We start from the raw sequence: 21,541 nt of genomic DNA, 5'->3' as shown, positions 1-21,541 counted from the left end.
AAAGATGTTTTTTAGAAAAGTTCTTATAATAAAGTCTAACAATTAAATTATTTCAGTGATTAAGTCTTTGCCATGACATGCAGTAATGACAAAAAATAGATTAAACCAGTCAGGTAATTACTGAATTAAGTGTCTGGAATTACAGAATGGAGTAGGTGTATGTATGTGTGTTACAGAAATAATAAAACTACTGAAGTAAAATTTAGTCACTATCAACTTTAGGAACTTTGATAAGGCATTCCCTTCATTTTACTGGAAAAACAGAAATGAATTTGTAGGCAGACACCATTGTACTAATTGGTTGATATGAATTTCAGCTGCCATAAACTAATTCATTTACATTCTGCTCATAGTACAAGGAAGATTATAATAACAAAGGTTTCCTTGTTCCAACTACCTTCCCTATCTTTGCCATGATTTCCCTATCTTCCCTACCTTTTCCCTACACACACACACACACACACACACACACAAATGCACATACACCTATACACCACACCCAAAATCTTAGTATATCTCAAATAGCTTGTTTCCTCTGGTTCCTGGCATCTTTACAGTTAGATGAAAGGAAAAAAGTGTAAAGTAGCAGTAGAAAAGATGTAAATGTATTACAGTGATTTCATTGGCTTTGGAAACCTAACTTTCAAGTCAGAAATGTTTATACTAAATGTGAACATTGCTTTCTACACATTTGGAAAGAGTCTAGGTCCTAGATTCTGTTAGGCACCCCATTGTTAAATATCTTCCTAAATAAGTTCAGAATCTTGAGTTCACTTAGTTTAGTAAATTGTATATAAAGCCCAGAAGTAGAAGTGAAATTCCAAACTCTGTTTTCGAAAACACATGAACAAATTGTAATAACTATCCTAGTGGGTAACTGTTAAATCTAAAAAATGTTTGCCAGATGTGGGTATAGAAGTTTCTGAATACATCCCTTAAATTTTGTCTTTGCTTTTTTATAACAAGTGATTCATAACCAAGATCAGTTATGAATAAGAACAGATCAAAGAGATTATAAATGGAAAATAATTGTAAAGAAAGATGTCCCTTTCTTCCTTTGTATTTTTCTGCTACAATGAGAAGGCTTAGTTTTGAGATTTTATAGTTGTCACAATTTAGACTATAATTATCTCATCACTTTTTGAAGAGAAATTTAATCATGTTAAAAAACATTAGGAAACTGTTCTTTTTTTCTGGAATTGTAAATGTGTTATCTTTTTGAAGAACTGATTGATCATCTACTGATTTTTTCTTTTAGTGGAGAATTTAAAAGTACATGTTCTGTGTACTAGTGATTATTTAACAAAATGAAAGGCAGGGTTTAAAGTACCATGGTTATCTAACAAGAATAATGATGATAATATATTAGCAACATGGTAAAATTGATTGCTTAGATACAAAAATTCAATTAAGCATTTTAAGATTTTCCTTAGCTGTACAGATTTTGTTAGGTTTGAAAACATCTATTTTGATTTTTAAAAGAAATCCAGACTAAATGCATATTAAATTTATACTCAGTTGTCTATGTTTACTCTTTTTCATTTTTACAAATCTTCCAAAAGAACCAGTAATAACTGTATACCAAAATTAAGAGTAAGCTATTATTTTGTGGTACAATATACATTGTATTACTTTTGAAATCTTAAGTGGTCATATAATATATGGTGAAATGATGTAAAATATAATCACAAATGAGCTGCCTCTTATATATCTTAAAAAATACAAAACTTAAATTCTCTCCTTATATATATCTCTCCATATCTATCTATTTATCTATCTACCTTCGTATAAAAGGAAATTCTGTTTTGTTACATATAGTTTCAAATGAAAAAATATCAGTTTCATAGAAAACTATGTACTTTACTAAAGAAAAGTATTTGAGAAAAACATGTGTAACAATAGATTAATATGTATGATAGGCTCTCCCTGAGTTATAGAAGCTTTAACTTAATGAATAACCTTTAGTGCATAATCTCTCAGTCTCTGTATAGCAACCACCTTGTCTCTGGCTGGTGATGCCATTTATTTTGACCCAAAACCTCCCCTCTCCTCCTCTTATTACTTTTTATATGATACTACGTACTTTTAGTACATTATTTACCACCAAGGGAGGTATACATGTATGATACTTACCAAATTATGTCTCATGATTTACAGTTGATCAGTAGGTATTCTCTCAATGATGTACAATTTAATTGATTCCAGAGATTCACTGAGCACCTGCTATATTTACCTAATGTAGAATGTATTGTGGATACAGTGATAATGAAGACAAAGGCTCCTCTCCTGAAGGAAGACGTCTTTTTGTTCACTTTCTCTTTTCCTACTCTTGGTCAGTTTTCCAACTCTTGATCAACTGCTTCAAGAACATCTTCTAATTCACTTCTTTTTTTGTATTCTTTTTTTCTTCCAGTTTTATTGAGATATAATTGAATATAACACTGTATAAGTTTAAGATGTACAGCATAATGATTAAACTTACATACATCATGAAATGATTATCACAATAAGTGTAGTAAACATCCATCATTTCATATAGACACAAAATTAAAGAAATAGAAAAAAATTGTGATAAGAACTCTTAGGATTTACTCTCTTAGCAACTTTCATATGTAACACATGGCAGTGTTAATTATATTTATCATGTTGTTACATCCTTAGTACTTATTTGTAGCTGGAAATTTGTACCTTTTGACCACCATCATCCAGTTCCCCCTCCCCCTATCCGCTTCCTCTGGTAATCACAAATCTGATCTCTTTTTCTATGAGTTTGTTTGTTTTTGAAGTGTAATTGACCTACAACACTATGTTAGTTCCTGTTACACAACACAGTGATTTGGTATTTTTATACATTTCAAAATGACCACCACAATAAGTCATTACCATATGTCACCGTACAAAGATATTACAAAGTTATTGACTATATTCCCCACACTGTACATTTCATATCCATAACTCATTTATTTTGGAACTGGAAGTTTGTACCTCTGAGCCAAAACGAAAAGCAAAACTGCTAGGTTGGGGTTATGTCGTGTTCGTGGTATATCTTTATGAAGGAAAATAAGAAAAACACAAATTTTAAGATTCAGACATAAAAGAATCAGAACCATTTACCTACAGAACTTTTTGATAATACTTACAAGTACCTTTTAGTACTTCTTCAGTAACTTTCACTTATCTTTTCCTTTAGTAAACCTGCTTTTCTTTGAGTACTATTAATTCTACAGAGAAAAAATTAAAATGTATTCCATTTTGTTTAATTGTTAGTTCCAACACTGTTGTCATATACTATTTTTCATTTCAGAGGCACAGTTTTAGCCTGTAAAATAGGTTAAATAGGCTTGTGTAGGCTACCCTGGACATAGAAAAATAATTTTTACTATTATTTCTGGAGTAGAATGTTTCAAGGTCCCCAAAATTAGCTTTAAAACTTTAGAACTAAGTCAATTTATGAAAGCAAGTCAGCTATCTTGTATAATTGGTCTGAAAGGAAAATTTAATTGCTAAGTTTTAGAACAAAGTATTCTTTATATGTTCAGGTACATGAATTCACTATCTATTTTCTTTTAAAACATTTTACTTTGAAATATTCTGTGTTTGTGTATGTATGCTTGTATGCATGTGTGCATATGTTACGACAGACATCCCTGAGCACACCAATCAGATTTAACAAATGTTAATATTGTTCCATTTTTGTTTTGGAGCTTTTATTGTTGTTATTTTCAAAGGTTCCCTGTGCCAAGATCATGTTGCTTTAATTACCATAGTTTTATAACAGATATTGAAGTTCTGCCCTCCTGCTTCAAAATCCTCTTGGTTTTTTTCTGACCCTTTACTTTCCTATATCAATTTTGCAATCTTAATGTCAGTTTTCATAAAAAATATATGACAGGATTTTAATTAACCTTTTTATTAAAATGGTGTTGATAGGTTAATAGGTGATTTGTATGATTCCTGAGTGTTTCTCCATGCACTGAATGAACACCTGTTCTCATATGGGGTGAAGTCAAGAACCTAGGTTGCGCTTTAGTGAGAGGGACCATCCAGGTAGGACTGTGCCCCAGAGAAGAGAAACCCTGCTGGATAGGGCAGGTGAAGAAATCAGGCCAAAAGAATAGAGTGCCTTTTTTTCCCCTCTAATGGTATAGTTGTAATTCTTAAGATCCTATGTTATTTAAAATTGTGTTTTTAAATGTTTACATATGAAAAAATTGATTAGCAACCAGAGTTTCAAACTCTGCTTCACAATTTTTCCTACAGAAATTAAACTGCTAAGGGTTTTGATCAAACCTGACAAACCTAATTGCATCATCTTTTTCTTTTTAACCACACTCCACAGCCACTGTCTTCTCTCTCCCTTTGGCCATGACCTTATATTTTTGCCTAGAGCAGCACAATGCATAAGCATCAATAGTTCTTAACAAAAGCACACAAAACCATGAGTGAAATAACACTCTAATAAAGCAGCTAAGTGTTCCTATGCTATAGTCATAAGCTTTTATTTTCTAAATTGGTCTAGTTCGCAATACCTCCTGCTATATAATCAATGGGTTCTATTTAAAGTAACTTATGCTAACTAATTAATTAAGCACATCATATCCAATTCACTTTGTGAGAAATTTACTAGTTTAGTCTGCCAGCAGTGTTTAGATAAAAATTCAGTCAGGAAATTGTCAATATCAGGGAAGTCCTGTAGATAGCTGTAAGTGTGTATCCCAGAGGGTGAAGTGTAAGGGAATCTGGGCTACATACCCAGAACTTTAATACCACTAAGCCAAATGGAATCCCTGATCAAAAAGAAGTGGAATACTGGTCAAGGTCTCAGAGTCTCAGGAGTAGGTGAAATAATCAAGGAATTCAGTTACTAAAGATTTATGTGCAGGGTAGTGTCTTTTTCACAAAAAGTAGGACCAGAGCCCAACAACTACACTTATCTCAAAAACTAGAACTGAACTGGACCAACAACATGACATATTTATTGCTGTTCCACAAAGCTATTGGCTTCAGTCTCTCTATATACTCCCTAATGGTGAACAAAATTAGTCCTAGAACCCATGAGCAGAGTTGAGCCTTCCTGTACTTGTGAGTTATATAACTCCAGTTATGGTAATTTCAAGAACAAGTGCAGAAAAAAATGAAGTTCATTGTAGTGAATATGGAGCGTCAGATTCTGTGGATTCCGTGCTTTATAAGAGAATGTTTATTAGATCTGCATTTTAACCTTGTGAGTCTCCTCAGTTTATCCAAGTTAAATCTCAGCTGATAGATTTTTTGTTCACTTCACTAACCCTCTAAGTGTTCATCTCCAATTATTAAACTCTGATCAGATGTTAAGTACTGTGAATAAAACAAAATATAAAAAAATACTTTCTGCTTAGTGAAGTAACTAGTATAAATAGATCCCTGTGTCAAGCCATACATAAGCTTAAGATGTATCAACAGTCACTTTGGAAGACAGTTTGGCGTTTTCTTACAAAGCTAAATATATTCTTACCATAGGATCCAACAATACCGAAATGTAGAAGTCAAACCATTACAGATTTTAGAACATATAATAGAAGTAAGAGATAAAGAATACTAACCATTAAGTATATGATTGACCAAATTAACTACATTAAAATTAAAAACTTAATTGAAAAACACCATAAAATGAAAAGATAGGACACGGTGTAGGAAAAGATGTTTGCAAATGACATGTAGCTGATGTAAGGAACTCCTACAAATTAAATATGCAAAGTACTTGAACATTTTACAAAAGAAGAAATCCAAATGCTTGATAAACATATATGTCAAAAGATGTTCAATCTGATTAATGATCAGGAAAATATAAGTTATATCCACCATGACTAGCACAAATTTAAAAGTCTGAAAATACCAAATATTGGTGAAGATGTGGTACAACTGGAATTCTTATACACTACAGGTGAGAATGCAAATTGGTGCAACCACTTTGAAAAGCTGTTTGGTATTGTCTAGCAAAGTTGAAATTTTATCTAACTATGACCCAAGAATTTATTTTCTACAAATATCCCAGAGCAGTGGTTCTCAAATTGTGGTCCATAGTCCCTGGGATTCCCCAAACACTTTCAGATTAAAACTACTTTGATAATAATACTAAGACTTAATTTGTCTTTTTTTTTTTTTTTTAAACTGTGTTGTTTACTCTGCACAAAAACAGTGATGGGTATGTACTGGCACTTAGCATGAATCAAGGCAACTATACTAATAGTCATTGCATTTGTCACCATCATGCCAGTTTCACTTAAGAATGTCTTTGATGAAGCAAAAGAATTACTAATTTTATTAAATCATGACCCTTAAGTACGTGTCTTTTATCAAATCATCTGTATCACAAAATGGGAAGTATGTAAAGCACGTTTTGCTCCATATCTCAGATGAACTAGCTGCTTTTTCCCTGGATCACAATTTTTATTTAAAAGAACAAATGAGAAACTATGGGTTGTTGGCAGAAATTCACTTGAAAAATGAACAAATGAGCTTATTGTTCAAGGAAAACAACCAACGTTATTTATTGCCAATGATGAAATTTGAGCTTTTGAGCAAAAATTCAAATTTAGGATAAGTTCCAGCTGTCAATATGAGCTTGACAGCTTCCTAATGCTTAAAGACTTTTCCAGTGAGATTGGTGATATTGATGAAACAGGATACAAAGATATCACTGATAATGGATTCAGAATCCACATTTCAACTAACCTTTAAGCAATTACTTGTTGTCAAGTTTTCTTGTAGAATCAAAAAAATCTATCATTATCTGAAAGGGCTAACGAAAATACTCTTCCCCTTTCTAACTATACATTAGTGTGAGGCCAGATTTTCATCATATACTTCAACCAAAACAAAATACCACAATAGACTGAATGACGAAGGAGATATGAGAATCCAGCTATCTTCTAGTAAGCCAGACATTAAAGAGATTAGCAAAAATATAATTAAACAATGCTATTACTCTGACATTCTTTTGTTTGGGAAGATTTTTTAAATTAAAATGGTTATTTATGTTAGCATGTATTGGGTTTATTATTACTTAAAATGAATTAATAACTATTTAAAAAATTTCTCAGTTTTAATTTTTATTATGATAAATATCACCACATACAACCTCATAGACAAAAGATCTTTGGGGTCTTCAATATTTTTAAGAATGTAAAGGACACCAAAAGTTTAAGAAGCTGTTTTAGAGATACTCTTACACATATGACCAGGAATTATGTTTAAGAATGCTCATAGAAACATTATCCATAGTAGCCCCATATCAGGAACCACAGCAAATCCTTCATCATAGAATGGATAATTAAATGGTGTATTTATAGAGGAAATCTATATAGCAGTGAAAATGAATGATGTATATAGCTAGACGGCTCAGCAGAGATGATGCTTTCTAAAAAATTGTTGAATAAAAGAAGCAAGTTTTAAAAGAATAGATACAGTGTTTTATAGATTTCAAAACCAGGCAGAGTTAACATCTATTGTTTAGAGTTGCATAGGGAATGATAACCACAGAAGTCAAGATAGTAGTTCTCTCTCAGGGGAGGAAGAAGAATATAACTGTTAAGGTGAATACAGGAGACAAGCTTTTATTATTCTGAAAATGTTGTATTTCTTAAATTTGGTAGAGATAACATGGATGTTTGCTTTATAATTATTCTTTAAAATGTAAATATATGTTTTATTCTCTCTTAACTATGTATGATATAAAATATCATATATTATGAACATAAGAGAATAAATTAACCTCAGAAAAACAAAACAAGAAAATACAATTAAGAAGTATGACAAGGGAGTTAATCTGACTGGTGACCACTTTCACTTGTGTTGTATGCATTTCCTGCTATGAAACTCAAATAGAGTCACATAGAGTCAATAAACCATCAAACTTTTACATTATTTTTAAACAAAGCTGAAGTTTATCTTGAAGCAATGTTTGTTAGAATGATTCATAACATCTCTATTTCTTGAGTTCTTGTTCAAAATGATTTTATACTCAGTTTGGCTGGATACAAGATTTTTCCTAGGCACTGCTCTATTGTGTGCTGGTGTTAAATGTCACCATGGAGAAATCTGAAGTTAATCTGATTGTTTTACTATTACAGGTAATTTGTTCTTTTGCCCTGATTGCCCAAACTATATTTTATTTTGATGTCCAGTAAGTTTACTAGGATGTGACTCAGTGTGGATTCACCTGTGTCAGTTTTTCCTAGTAGAATAGTTCACATTTGATGAGATTTTAGGCACTTTTGTTGCTTGAAATTTTTCTTGTATTTTTAAGTCACTTTTCTTTCTGTTTATTATTTTGATTCTTCTCTTTAGGGACAACAGTGATATATATATTGGATTCCTTTACTTTGATCCTTTTAAACTCTTTGTACAATTTTATTTTGCTTGCTCTTTTTACTTCTATGAGGAATGTTTTCAGCAGTTGACTTTTTTTTTTTGCTAACTCATCATGGCCTTTTTCCTGTGATGGTTTTATTCCACACCCCCCCCACATTTATTTCCTCTGACAGTTCATGCTTTCATCTCTCGTCTTGCTGTATCTTCCCTGATTGCTTGTATCTCTGCGTTAAATTCTTGTTTTTATGAAATGATGGCTTCGTTAAGTTTGAGTTCATATGTGTCCAATTTTTATCTTTCCTGTAGCAACATTTTTTTCTGCCAAGTGTCCCTCATCTTCTGTTTGTATTTTCCTGTTCTTCTTAAAAAATATTTAATATATTCTAGACATACTTCTTGTTCCTTTTGAATCACATCTTTGAATGAGTTTGATTTTTCTGGATGAACTACTTGTAGAAGGTTTATGTTGGGTAGGCACCAGAGCTACTTTCTCAGCAGGAATTTATTACTGATATACAGTATTGTATGATTCAAGTTCTCTAACCCTGTATTTCTTTAACAACTGCTGGCAAGGTAGAATCTCTCTTTCACCTTTCCTCACTGACAGACTGATTCCTACAAATATGGTTTTTATGACTCCCCAGTTAGCCCCATCTACTCTTCCTCTGACAACTAGAACAAGGGTGTATATTCCAACAGTTTGCACCCTTACACCAATTGCTTATAAGAAAGTATTGTTGGTTTTGTCCCTCAGATTGTTGCACTTAACTTTGGAGAACATGCTCTACTCGTTTTAGCTTAGGTCACTTATTGTTGTCCCCTATGTGTGTCTTTCCACATTCCTCTAATTTTTCTGTATTCAATCATCCTCCCACATACATTATGATATGGTGGTTTATGGTTTTAGAAATTTCCTACTTTTCATTAAATGTAAAGTTTGTGGTTATTTTCTTATTGCTTTTGGGTGATATCTTAGAGGAAAAGGGAAAACTTTTTACTCACAATGTAGAAATAAGAGTGTCCTTTAAACTTTTGAAATAAATCAGAAGTACTAAGATATGAGAAAGGGAATTTCTGATCTTTCATTTCTTTCCCCTGGGAGATTTAGTTGAAAATCTTCAACATATAATTTATTTACTGGGAAATAACTTACTTTGTTTTAATAGATTTGGGGCTTCATTTTCTGAAAAATTAAGACTAATCTTGAAGTACTTTAGTTTCAGGATTACTTAGCTTTCCATAATTGGGTATGTTATCCTAATCAACTACAAACTTCTCTCTCATTGAGTTTGAGATTTGATTTTACATTATTTATAAGCTAATAAGTTAGCTTATTACCATTGCATGGATGCTAGCAAAAGACATGAGATTCCTGGATCAGAGACTTCAGCACAGCAAGCAGCATAAGCATCAGCATATTTATTTTGGTTCCTTTTGGCCCCAAATCCCACATGGGCAACACAGTATGGCCCAGATGAATGCCACACATGTAGTGGGTTTACATCAAAACTGAGAAACAGGGGCTTCCCTGGTGGCGCAGTGGTTGAGAGTCCGCCTGCTGATGCAGGGGACACGGGTTCGTGCCCCGGTCTGGGAAGATCCCACATGCCGCGGAGCGGCTGGGCCCATCAGCCATGGCCGCTGAGCCTGCGCGTCTGGAGCCTGTGCTCCTCAACGGGAGAGGCCACAACAGTGAGAGGCCTGCGTACCGCAAAAAACAAAACAAAACAAAACAAAAAACAAAAAAAAATGAGAAACACTGAGCTTGGGGAATCTAATACTTTTATAGCAAGTAGTAAGTAAACGTGCTTTGTCCAGGGGGAGATGTTACCTCATTTCCTAAAGTTGTCCTGAGGAATGGCCTGGGTTAAGAGCAGGCCTTGCAGACTTGGCATACTCAGCAAAATGTGGGGGAATCACAAGAGGCCTAAGGAAGACTTTCTCTCCCTATTTTCTCTCTTTCTCTAACCCTCCAGAAATGAGAATCATTGCCTAATCTATTAATTTTATTAAAATAAAATGATTAATTTTATTAAACACATAAAACCAACTATGGAAGTATTCTCTTGTTATCACTATTCACTCACTGGGGTGGGAGCCAGTTTCACCAAACTCTCTTTTGTTCTTTTTTTTTTTTTTAATTATTATTTTTTAACTCAAGAGCAGAGAGTTGAGTTTATTTTGTATCTATCTATCTATCCTTATTTCTTGGCACAACATCATTATCAGTCCCAGCAAGGACCCTTTTTGTTTCATATATTTCTATATTCCCATTTTCCACTCCCATTTCTTCCCTCCCATAGATAACTCCTTTAATAAATTTGATATCTATATTTGAATTCATATGTATCCTTGCAAAATATTGCAGGTTGTTTTATATATGTCTGTGTTTATTTTTTAACTTCTTTTTTTTTTTTTGGCTGCGTTGGGTCTTCATTGAGGTACACGGGCTTCTCACTGCGGTGGCCTCTCTTGCTGCGGAGCACAGGCTCTAGGCGTGAGGGCTTCAGTAGTTGTGGCACGTGGGCTCAGCAGCCGTGGCTCACGGGCTCTAGAGAGCAGGCTCAGTAGTTGTGGTACACAGGCTTAGTTGCTCCATGGTATGTGGGATCTTCCCGGACCAGGGCTCGAACCCGTGACCCCTGCATTGGCAGGCAGACTCTTAACCACTGCGCCACCAGGGAAGCCCTATTTTTTAACTTTTTAAGTTTGAAATGTTTTCAAACTTACGGAAAAATTGGTACAGTAGAAAGATTTCCTATGTGTCCCTGAGTCAGATTTTAAAATTGTTAATATTTTGCAACATTTCTTTCTCTCTCTTTTTGTATATGTACATGTATTTTTTTCTGTACTATTTGAGAATAAGTTGTAGACATGTCCCCTATCCCTAACTATTTCAGCATCTGTTTTCTGAGTAGAAAAGATAATCTCTTATGTAAGAGTATAATTATCACATTAGAAAGTTTAACATTGATACACTACTATTATCTGATATATAGTCCTATTCAAATTTCCTCAATCGTCCCAGCAATATTTTTATAACCTTTTCCCCCTCCAATCCAGTTTCTGTTGCATTTGGTAATGTCTCTAAAGTCTTTAATCTGGAACAATTCCTTGGCCTTTCTTTGTTATTTGATAAGATGTATGTCATTTTTTTTTTGCATGTATGATATAGTGCTATAGACCTTGTTCCTTTTCTCAATTTTTTCAGTGTTTTTAAGATCTACCTATATTTATGTGTAGACATCTATCTTGTTTGTTGCTTCCAACTTCTGTTTAGTATTCCATAATATGCGTCTGCCAAAGTTTATTTATCCATTCCCCAGTGACAAACACCTAGATTGTCTTCAACTCCTTGCTATCATAAATAATTCTGTCATGAACATCCTCATACAAGTTCCCTTTGGGAATATTTCTGGGATATCTCTCCAAGAACAGGATTGCTGGGTCATAATGTTTCCTCTACTTAATATGACCAAATACTGCTGAATTGCTCTCTGGAACTGCTGCCTGACCAGACTATAACTGTTGCATGCTAAGATCCCAGTTTCTCTGCACCACTGTCAACACTTAGTCCTAGGTAACGTTCTAATTTTTGCTGGTATGATGGTTTAAAGTAGACTCGTTTATTTTCTCTAAACACTAGTAAGTTTCATTTCTTTTGACAAACTCCTCACTGATAGAGTTTCCTCAGGAAGGAGCTTATCTGTAATATATATGTGTATATATATATATATGTATATATACATACATACACATACACACACACACACGCACACACACACTCACACTCTCTCTTTCTCCAGCCTGGTCAGTGTATTAGAGGGATCTTTTTTTTTTTGTGGTACGCGGGCCTCTCACTGTTGTGGCCTCTCCTGTTGCGGAGCACAGGCTCTGGACGTGCAGGCTCAGCAGCCATGACTCACAGGCCTAGCCGCTCCACAGCATGTGGGATCTTCCCGGACCGGGGCACGAACCCGTGTCCCCTGCATCAGCAGGCGGACTCTCAACCACTGCGCCACCAGGGAAGCCCTAGAAGGATCTTTTGAAGCTGATGTCATGAACGGCAATTGTAAACTCCCATTTCACTTTGTGTCACTGTTAGTGAACTAGTTGACATTGGTCAGGTCATTTCTGGGATTTCTTAAGTTTTAAATGTAAGCTGCAAAAGTATACATTATCTTAGACACCTGAAACTGAAATCCTCAAGACAGCTTTCTGCATCTGACACTTAAACTATAAGGATTGTAAGTAGAAATAGAATTTAAGGTTTACTTCTTCAGATACTTGAGTTCATTAGTTTTTAAATCTTTTCCCATATATACTTCTGAATTTTTTTTAACATCTTTATTGGAGTATAAGTGCTTTACAATGGTGTGTTAGTTTCAGCTGTGAATCAACTAAGTGAATCAACTATACATATACATATACCCCATATCTCCTTCCTATACTTCTGAACTTTTAAAAACTATGTACCCTATTGTTTGGTTATTTTTCAGTTGATGTCCAAATTTTTTAATGTCTAACTAATTGCAAAGGATAGAATTTCTAGACTACTGCAAAAATTAGTATGTAAAAAATAAAAACCTCCTTTAAATATACCTGATTGAATCTAAATGCCATAGCAATTTGGTAACGATCATTATGCATTTTAAAAATACACTAACAGGGGACTTCCCTGGTGGTCCAGTGGGTAAGACTCTGTGCTCCCAAAACAGGGGGCCCAGGTTTGATCCCTGGTCATGCAACTAGATTCCACATGTGGCAATGAGGATCTCGCGTGCTGCAACTAAGACCTTGTGCAGCCAAATTAATAAATAAATAAATATGTTTTTAAAGATTATTTTAAAAATACACTAACAGCTTCTTCTTTTATAGCCAAAATTTGCATCTTTTTTCCCTCCTTTAACTCAATATGTCTGCTCTTCCTTTCCCTCCCAGAATATTAATCCTAATGTATATTTTAATATTTCTTAATATACTTTTAAAATATGTTTTTATGCTTAGAAATATTTTTAATTATATCAAGTATCTCTGTAACAAAAAATTTTAAGTTGCAATTACATTTTTAAAATTTCCTGTGATCATAAAATTTTTTTTCTGAATTACATGTTCATTACATTACAATTATTAGTTAATAATTGATTAGAAGAATATATACATATTATGAATTTTAATAATTAAATATAAAAATAAAGTTTTTGTTAGAAGATGTATCTTCAAATGTATATTTTCAATTACTGCCGTTACTTCATTACTGCTAGAATGAGGCAGGATTTTAGCACCAATTCAATTTCTTTATTTTGTTTCTATAGATGTGAATGTTGAGAAAATTGGATCACATAAGTAGATAACATGAAAGGAATTTATTATAGAAATATCACTCAGTTCTTTGAGCTCCTTTTGAATTCTTTGTCAGAACGTAACCATGGTGATCTATCATCAAATTTTTTAACAACCCATCAGCTGTTAATTTGATAATATCTTCCTATAAACTTGATGAAAACAAGAAACTACATATGTTATTTAATCAACAAAGTCATTCTTTTTCTCAGTGCTGACCCTAAATGTTTCCAGTTGTCTCTTTCCTTGACACCCATTTCTTATAGCCAAAGGCAATGAACTATTGTAAAATTATGGATGACTGAAAGATAAGTCTTTCTTTTATAACGTGGGAGAAATATGATTTCAAAAGACGCCTTATTTTTAGAAAAGAGTAAGTAAGGAAGTTGGGAATCTCAAAAGTGATTTTCTGAAAGCTATCTGTGCCTGCCTACAACTATCTTAATATTACTCAGAGATTTGTATGAGACTACTGCTAAAGGACATAATATTTTTTAAGCTATCAGTATCATCATTTGAAAAGAATCATAGTAGTAATCACATCGTAGCATCAACCTTTGAGAGAAATGTAGAATATTGTTTATTGAATTATAAATTTATAGTAAGGAATTTTTAATGTAAATCTATAGCTGATTGTTTTCACAGAATATATGTCTAATTCAACAAACAGTAAATTCCACCATTATGTTCCTAGAAGAGGTTGACTTGAGTGTGTTGATGTCAAACACAAGAAGACTAAGTATTGATGTTCTTGGAAGGGTATTTGGTTATTTGGAAGGGCTCTCATATGATTCTCTTCCTTTGCTTATTGTAGTCCCTATACCTGAATTATTAGTTCCTCCTCCCTCCTCCCGCCATACACGGACATATTATATGTCTTTATTATAGCTCTTTTATATTGTATTTATGAGGCCACTTCATTCACCTTCCTGAACAGGTCTCAAATCTAATCCCACTTCTCTATCCTGTGCCCTAGTTCAGACCTACATCATTTCTTAATTGGTTATCATCTTCTGTCTGTGCTCCCTGGCTCTATTCTCTTTCCACTCTATTGTTTCCACCACAGAATTACTATAATGATCTGTCTAAAATACAGGTCAATTCCATATTTTCCTACTCAGAAATCTTCAGTTGCTCTTTCTGACAAATCTTCAAAGTCTGTACACTGCCAGAAGTATCGATATTTACTTTCATTTATTATCTTGTGATTATCTGTTCTCAACTATCTCTCTAAATTTTTTTCCAGCAACTATTCTTATCTGTATTATACTCATATCACACAAATTACTTATTCCCTTGAACACATATCATGGTGCATTTATTAGAATGTCACAGTGGACACAATAAGGATTTTTTTAGTGATTTTCACCTAAACTTCTGGCTACTTGTGATGAAAGGCTTAAATTTATTCATATGCAGTAGGTAGATCCTTTACAGAAAAATTTTATGATTTATAATTGAGATATGTTTTTAACTCACATTGATAACACTAAGCATGGCTACAGGACACAGGAAAAAATGACAAAGAAAAGCTTTAAAAACTCAGGGAGACCATGGTAAAGAAAAGGCTATATTCATAATCCTTAAATGTATCAGGATTTTTGAAAAGGTGTTTTGAAGACACATACACACACAAACATAAATTACATAATGTATTTAATTCTCCTTTATCCATATTAATAAGAAAAAGGACTTTTATGTTTGGCCTATAACCTAGAACTCTATGGGTCATAACTATCTTTTCATAATTCCCTTTTGGATTCAGCAAGTGAGGTAGCTTGAACTCTAGCATGTTAGAGGTAGGTTCTACTAACAATTTCAACACTTATTAACTGTGTGATCTTTAATAGGTTAATTATCTTTAGTTAGTCTCAGTTTTTCTCATCTATAAAGTTAGAATTAATATATATCCCCTCTCTGTTCAAGGAGAGACTATATCATATGAGATAACATTTGAGAGTATATAATAAATTTAAAGTGATTTAGAAATATATTGAATTATTCCTTAATCTCTTCAACATTAATTCTATATTTCCTTAGAGGATCTGGTCTATCTTGATGGAAGCCATATGTTGATAAGGCTAATAAATGATCAAATAAGGAAATAAAGGATGTATTGAGGGTTTGTTTTATTTTTTCTTATTTTTTTCTTTTATGTTTCTTATGTTTCTTCCTTGTTAAAACAGTTTTGGTATGAACCATGATGGAATTGGAAATTCTTGTGGGACGAAAGGTCATGAAGCAGCAAAACTTATGGCAGCTCACATTACTGCAAATACCAATCCCTTTTCCTGGTCTGCCTGCAGTCGAGACTATATCACCAGCTTTCTAGAGTAAGTAATCTCTGGAGAGTGATGATGAATTGCTCCAGAAGTAAGCCATTGATAGAAGCCTAATATGTAGTGCTTCAAACGTTGCATAATGAGTAACTTTTATAGGGCCCAGTGTTCCCATATTTCAGGCTGTTCCCAAAATACTTAACTATATCATTGTGGCAAATTTTCTCCTGCATACTCAAACAGAACACAAACTGAACAGATTAGGAGAACTGAAGTGAGGCTGTAAAAGGGGTTGATGCTGTGAGTGTTAGAAATGTTAAATAAATGGGAAGCAATATCAGAAAGAATTTAGATTTATATAATTTAATAGTGTATAAGCCAAGCTTTAATTCAGTGATTACATATTTCACTTTGTTGGTAAAAAAACTAAGTTCTCTAAGTTCTATAGGAATGCCAATGTATCTAATAGTAACAAACAACAACAACAAAAAACCAACGCCCAGGAAATGAAAATGAGAAAATGAAAATTGGTCTTTGAAAATTTATTATAGTGACTCATCTTTTCTACAGTTTGAGAACTTTTTTGCTGGTCCTTTAACATACATTCCAAGAGTCTGGTTATTTAAGTATGAAGAATGTAAATTAGCTCAGGTATAACTATGTTTAGGAAAGCAGATGTTTTTCCACATGTCATCTGCATCGGGCTCCAGGATTAGACTTTGGAAACTGATAGACTTAGGTCTCACTTCCTAACAGTGTGACCTTGGACATATTACTTAACCTTCCTAATATTCAGTGACCTCATTTGTTGAGTGAGTTTAGGTAGTAATACACACATCATCAGGTTGTCATGTAAATAATTATGTATAACACTGTAATGTATATAAAACACTTAATAGACATTCATTAAGTGGTATAGTATTATTTTAAATAATATTGAGGTTTTAAGCACTATTGCTCTATCATTACCTTCAACTATTTTGTGCCATTTTTTTCTGAGGATGAGAGATTAAATACTTTGTGAAAAAGTGAGTCATACATAAAGTACAGGCAAGCAACAAAAATTCTTTTTAAAGATTGTCTTTGCGTGTATACACTGCCGGGCGTGGGGTAGATGGATGGTGGGGGGTGGCCGCGTGGCGCGGGGGGATCGGCTCGGTGCTCTGTGGCCGCCTGGAGGGGTGGGATGGGGAGGGTGGGAGGGAGGGAGATGCAGGAGGGAGGGGACGTGGGAACAGATGTATATGTATGACTGATTCACTTTGTTGTAAAGCAGAGGCTAATAAAAAAAAATACAAAACAAAAAAACAAAACAAAACAAAACAAATTGTCTTTGTTCAAAGTTTACCTTAACATGATTATAGTGTAAAATTTTAGAAATTCAGGGCAACATTATTCATTAAAATTTTGGTTCATTTCTGCTAATAGCCAGATTATATTCTTAAAACTTATAGTTACATATTTTTAAAAGCCCCAAACAAGAGATTTTCAGTTACCTAGCACAATGCTTTACTCAATCAAAGATCAAAAGATAAATGTTTAAAATGGGCTCTTTTGAATTAATTAATGTGATGATGAAATTGAAGGAATTAGAAATTTATTTTAGAAGGTAGCTCTTCTGAATAACCATACTATAACCTAACAATTTTTAATGTTAGTAATAGATAAATTATAACACTGTACTTGCCTTGTGCCAAAACTGGGTAAAGGGCTATAAAGATAGACCACAGAGAACTTGCTTGACATCTTTTGGTAGTTATTAACAGAAAGCACTAGCAGTATCATTTTCTGAGATGTTTTTAATGAGATCATATAACCTAAATATTAAACACTGTTGAAGATCTACTCTCCCCAGAAATCAAGCCAGTCTGGAATTTCTCCCTTGACTTGGCTCATGTTTTTATAATGGAATCTTAGTGTCTACCACCAGAAAGACAAACTGTATGCATGCTCAGTATTCCTGTGCATTTTTGAAGGCTTTCCTCTGCTTGCTTTTTTTTTTTTTCCAAGTACCATTTCTCTCTCCTCTATCCTGTTTCTATTGCACAGCCCATTTGCTAGGACAATCTCTGTATACTAAATTCAAGGACCGGTTTTGATCTCTTGCCAGACCCTGCTTAGTTAAAGCTCTATGAAGGCCATTAAACTCCAAAAGGGAATCCCTAAATTGCTGATAAAATACAGTCAAGAAATCACCACTGGTTTTGTCAGAGATGTAAAATTATTACTAGTTGCAATAAAGTGTTCGATTGAATTAATTGAAAGAATTAATCCAAAAAGCATTATGTAAGCCTTGTTGCCTCTTTGCATTTTCTATGTGTAAGCATGATTAGTGTTTACAGGGTTGTAATGGGTTTAATTATCCCGTATTTTATAAAAATATTTCTGTTGTGCATCCTCATGGGAATGCTCACAAAGTTAAAGCCATTAGTAAAAGATAGATGTGAAAGACAATGGGTAGAGATTTGGGGGAAAGTTGGTGCTTTTTTTTCCCTCTTTAATAGTAAACTGAACAACTCTGATTGTAATCTGACCAAACAATAAAGTTTTTTTAAACACAAGGCCCTTTAAAAAGGTCAGTTCACTGGAGCACAAAGACATAATAGTAACTTGCTTGAATTTCTTTTTTCCTCTTTATTAATGCAGTGGACTTAATTGCTTTAACAGCTATGTGTGATATTTTAAAAAATATAGTGATATTTTGATCAGGGATTGAGATTACATTTATGTTTTATAGTTGGCTCAAAAAGAGTCATAACATTTTATTTTAGTTTCTCTTCTCAAGAAAAAGAAATCTTGAAAGATGAATTGTTTAGGAACTGCAGCCCAGCCAACAGAATGCATACTTTTCTCTACTTAGTGACTGTATAGGCCAAAGATGATGGTGGATTTTAACAATGAGCTTTCTATGATTTATAGAGATTCACTATTCACTATGTTCAACTGAAAACAGTTCCATGGCCTTTAAATGCCAATAGAGTAAAAAGTCTCTCGTGTCATTCTGAAACACTAGGTGATATTGATCAATCAGGAGATGGTGTTTACCAACTCCCAATATTTTTTTTCAGATTTCTTAAACTCGGTGATTCAATAAGTGGTTCATGAATCGCCCAGAAGCCGTCCTGATTAAATAATAAAGAACCCATTACCGTTAAAATGGACGTGTTATGCCAGCTTCTGATGTTTTCGACGACGGCTTTGCAGGTAGTGTCCTTCCTATCTGCCTGCGGGACTTATTTATTTATTTATTTATTTATTTATTTAGAAACTAGAGAAGATGAACCTGGTGTTATGGCTCACACTCATTGATGTCTGTGGGCTAATTTACCAGGCAGTGGAAGGCAGCCAGAAGTAATTTAGGCCAGTTTTTCATACATTTTCCACCACTCAGTGGTAGTACAGAGTAATTTCATATAGTCTTCAAAAATCCTGGGGCCTCTGTGAATCAACTCTTGCTCTATTTAAATTAAAGTCTGTTATATTGTTTGAACTGTCAGAGATCCATAGCAAAATTTCCTACAGTTCCAAATTAAATACAGACTAGCCATTTTCACAGAAAGGATGGAAGCTGAAAAAAAAGAGAAGCAACATTATGGTTGAAGATGAACTAGGAAGAAAAGTAGAGCTGCAAGAGAAATGATATAAGATGAACAGGACAAGCAAGGTGCTTACAATTCCTCTATAGCAATTACCTTTGAAAGTCGCTATCAATAATTTGAGAGAAAACAGATTTTATAGCTGGGACCTCTTTTTTATGTGGAACCCCAAAACAGCTTAGCAAAACAGATTTCTCCTTCCATTTATCTGACACATTTTGGGACTTCACTCTAACCCATAAATACCTTTGATAAGTCATAATTACATATGGAGAAAAAGAGCATAACTTAGTAAATGTTACTAGTATAGTGTTTGTATATTGGAAGCCTCAAGTTCAGTTGTATTCAAGCATCCTAGTCATATAGAGGGCAAGAAAGAAAGGTCTGACTTAGAGTAACTCATTTTAGAAGGTAATAATATTGTTAATTTTGTGAAGATTGATAAAGCAGTTTATGAGAATGTAGTAGGTAAGACACTTGACTTGCCATAGATGAGTTAACCTAATTCATTTTTGCTTAATTTAGGTATATTAGCACAATTTTGTGGGAAAAAGTAGGAGATGGTATTATCTGTTAACTTTTTGTTGTTGTTGTTAAGAAACTGTTAAGATATGTACAGGGTTATATAGAAAGATTTAATTCCTTAGATTGACCCACTGTATTGTAGACTGAAGGTCTGTCCTTTATAGTATAATTGTTTAAGTGAAAAATAAATCTAAAATTTCAATTAGGAGTATGTCTTCATGTGTTCTGGAAACAAAGCCAACAGACCATATTTTACATAAGGATCTGTAAATTTTCATTGAAGACTCAACTCTGGCTCATGTACTTATTTTTAAGGCTAATTTGTGAACTATGTAAATAAGACTTCTCTAATTAGAAGTAGAATACATAAAACATGACTTTGCTATCATACTGCAAGGATTCTGGAAATGTAAACATACTTTGATTTACTAATTTCATAATCAAGGGAAAAGCATGTTCTCAAACTAATAGACATTTTTTTGCCTTGTCTTAGAAGCATAAACAAAAGTAGAGTGTATTAATTCAATAATTACCTATAGTGCTGTAGATATTAATCAGGATTGGGCTTTTAGTTGTGAAATATATGCTGCTAGGGAATTAATCATAGTTCCACTTTTTATGTATACAGTTTTGATCAGGACAAGTATATCTATGCTTAACAACAGTAAGTTGTAATAACATCTCATATATGGAAACTACAGTGTTCTTCATTTCATTTATTAATGAGTGAGGTTTATGTTTTCTAAGTGAAAACATTCACATATGACACCAGGGCACAAACCAGCTATACTTAAAAGTGGCATTTTATGAGAAAATTCAAGATGATTTATATATAATATTACCACTATTAATTTGAAAATAGTAGCATAAATAACCCTAGGCTCAGTATCATAAGAATTGTATATTGATTAACTAGAACCCTAGATTAAATAAAAATTACTCAGAACTTCTTTTTGTTAAAAGGAGACAATTACAAAATATAAGAAAATAACTCATATCTAATATTTTTAAGAAAAGCATTGGTACCAGAAGACTATACAAAAATGTTTATATCAGCATAATTTGCAATTTCCAGAAATTAGAAATAACTTAAATGTTTATTAATAGAAGAATGGATAAATAACTGTGGCATAGTCTTAAATGGAATATCAAAGAACAATATAAATGAGCAGCTTACAGTTACACACATCAACATGGATGTGTCTCACATTCATAATATTGAGCAAAAGAATAAAGTCACAAAAGAAAACCTACAGTATGACTCCTTTTATATAGAATCCAAGAGCAGGCAGATGAATAATTGGGAGATAAATAATCACTGAGAAAACCAAAGAAATTATTATTTTAAAAATCAGAATATTTGTTAATTCTTGGGGAAACAAAGAGGAGTATGATTGGGGTTGAAAACTGGGAAATTTTCTAAGGAAAATAAACAAAGAAAAGCAC

At 33.3% G+C, this 21,541-nt stretch overlaps 1 protein-coding gene across 11 annotated transcripts in view; it reads left to right on the top strand.

The window, feature by feature from the left end:
- The window catches only part of ADAMTS6 (ADAM metallopeptidase with thrombospondin type 1 motif 6), a 270,592-nt gene that overhangs the window by 133,004 nt on the left and 116,047 nt on the right, over positions 1-21,541 (top strand). For 10 of the 11 annotated variants that reach the window (XR_014015831.1, XR_014015832.1, XM_081233911.1 and 7 more), the window contains one exon: positions 15,882-16,028. The exons of the other annotated variant lie outside the window; for it this stretch is intronic. Coding sequence is in view for 8 of the 10 variants with exons in the window: in XM_081233911.1 (XP_081090037.1) it covers positions 15,882-16,028 (147 nt within the window). In the remaining 2 variants the exon portion in view is untranslated. The remainder of the gene's footprint in view (positions 1-15,881; positions 16,029-21,541) is intronic. 11 annotated transcript variants of the gene reach the window in all.

The sequence above is a fragment of the Mesoplodon bidens genome (genome assembly GCF_964165515.1).
Source record: "Mesoplodon bidens genome assembly, chromosome: 4".
NCBI lineage: Eukaryota > Metazoa > Chordata > Mammalia > Artiodactyla > Ziphiidae > Mesoplodon > Mesoplodon bidens.
Note: the sequence above shows the minus strand (reverse complement) of the source record. Positions and strands in the feature narration are given on the sequence as shown.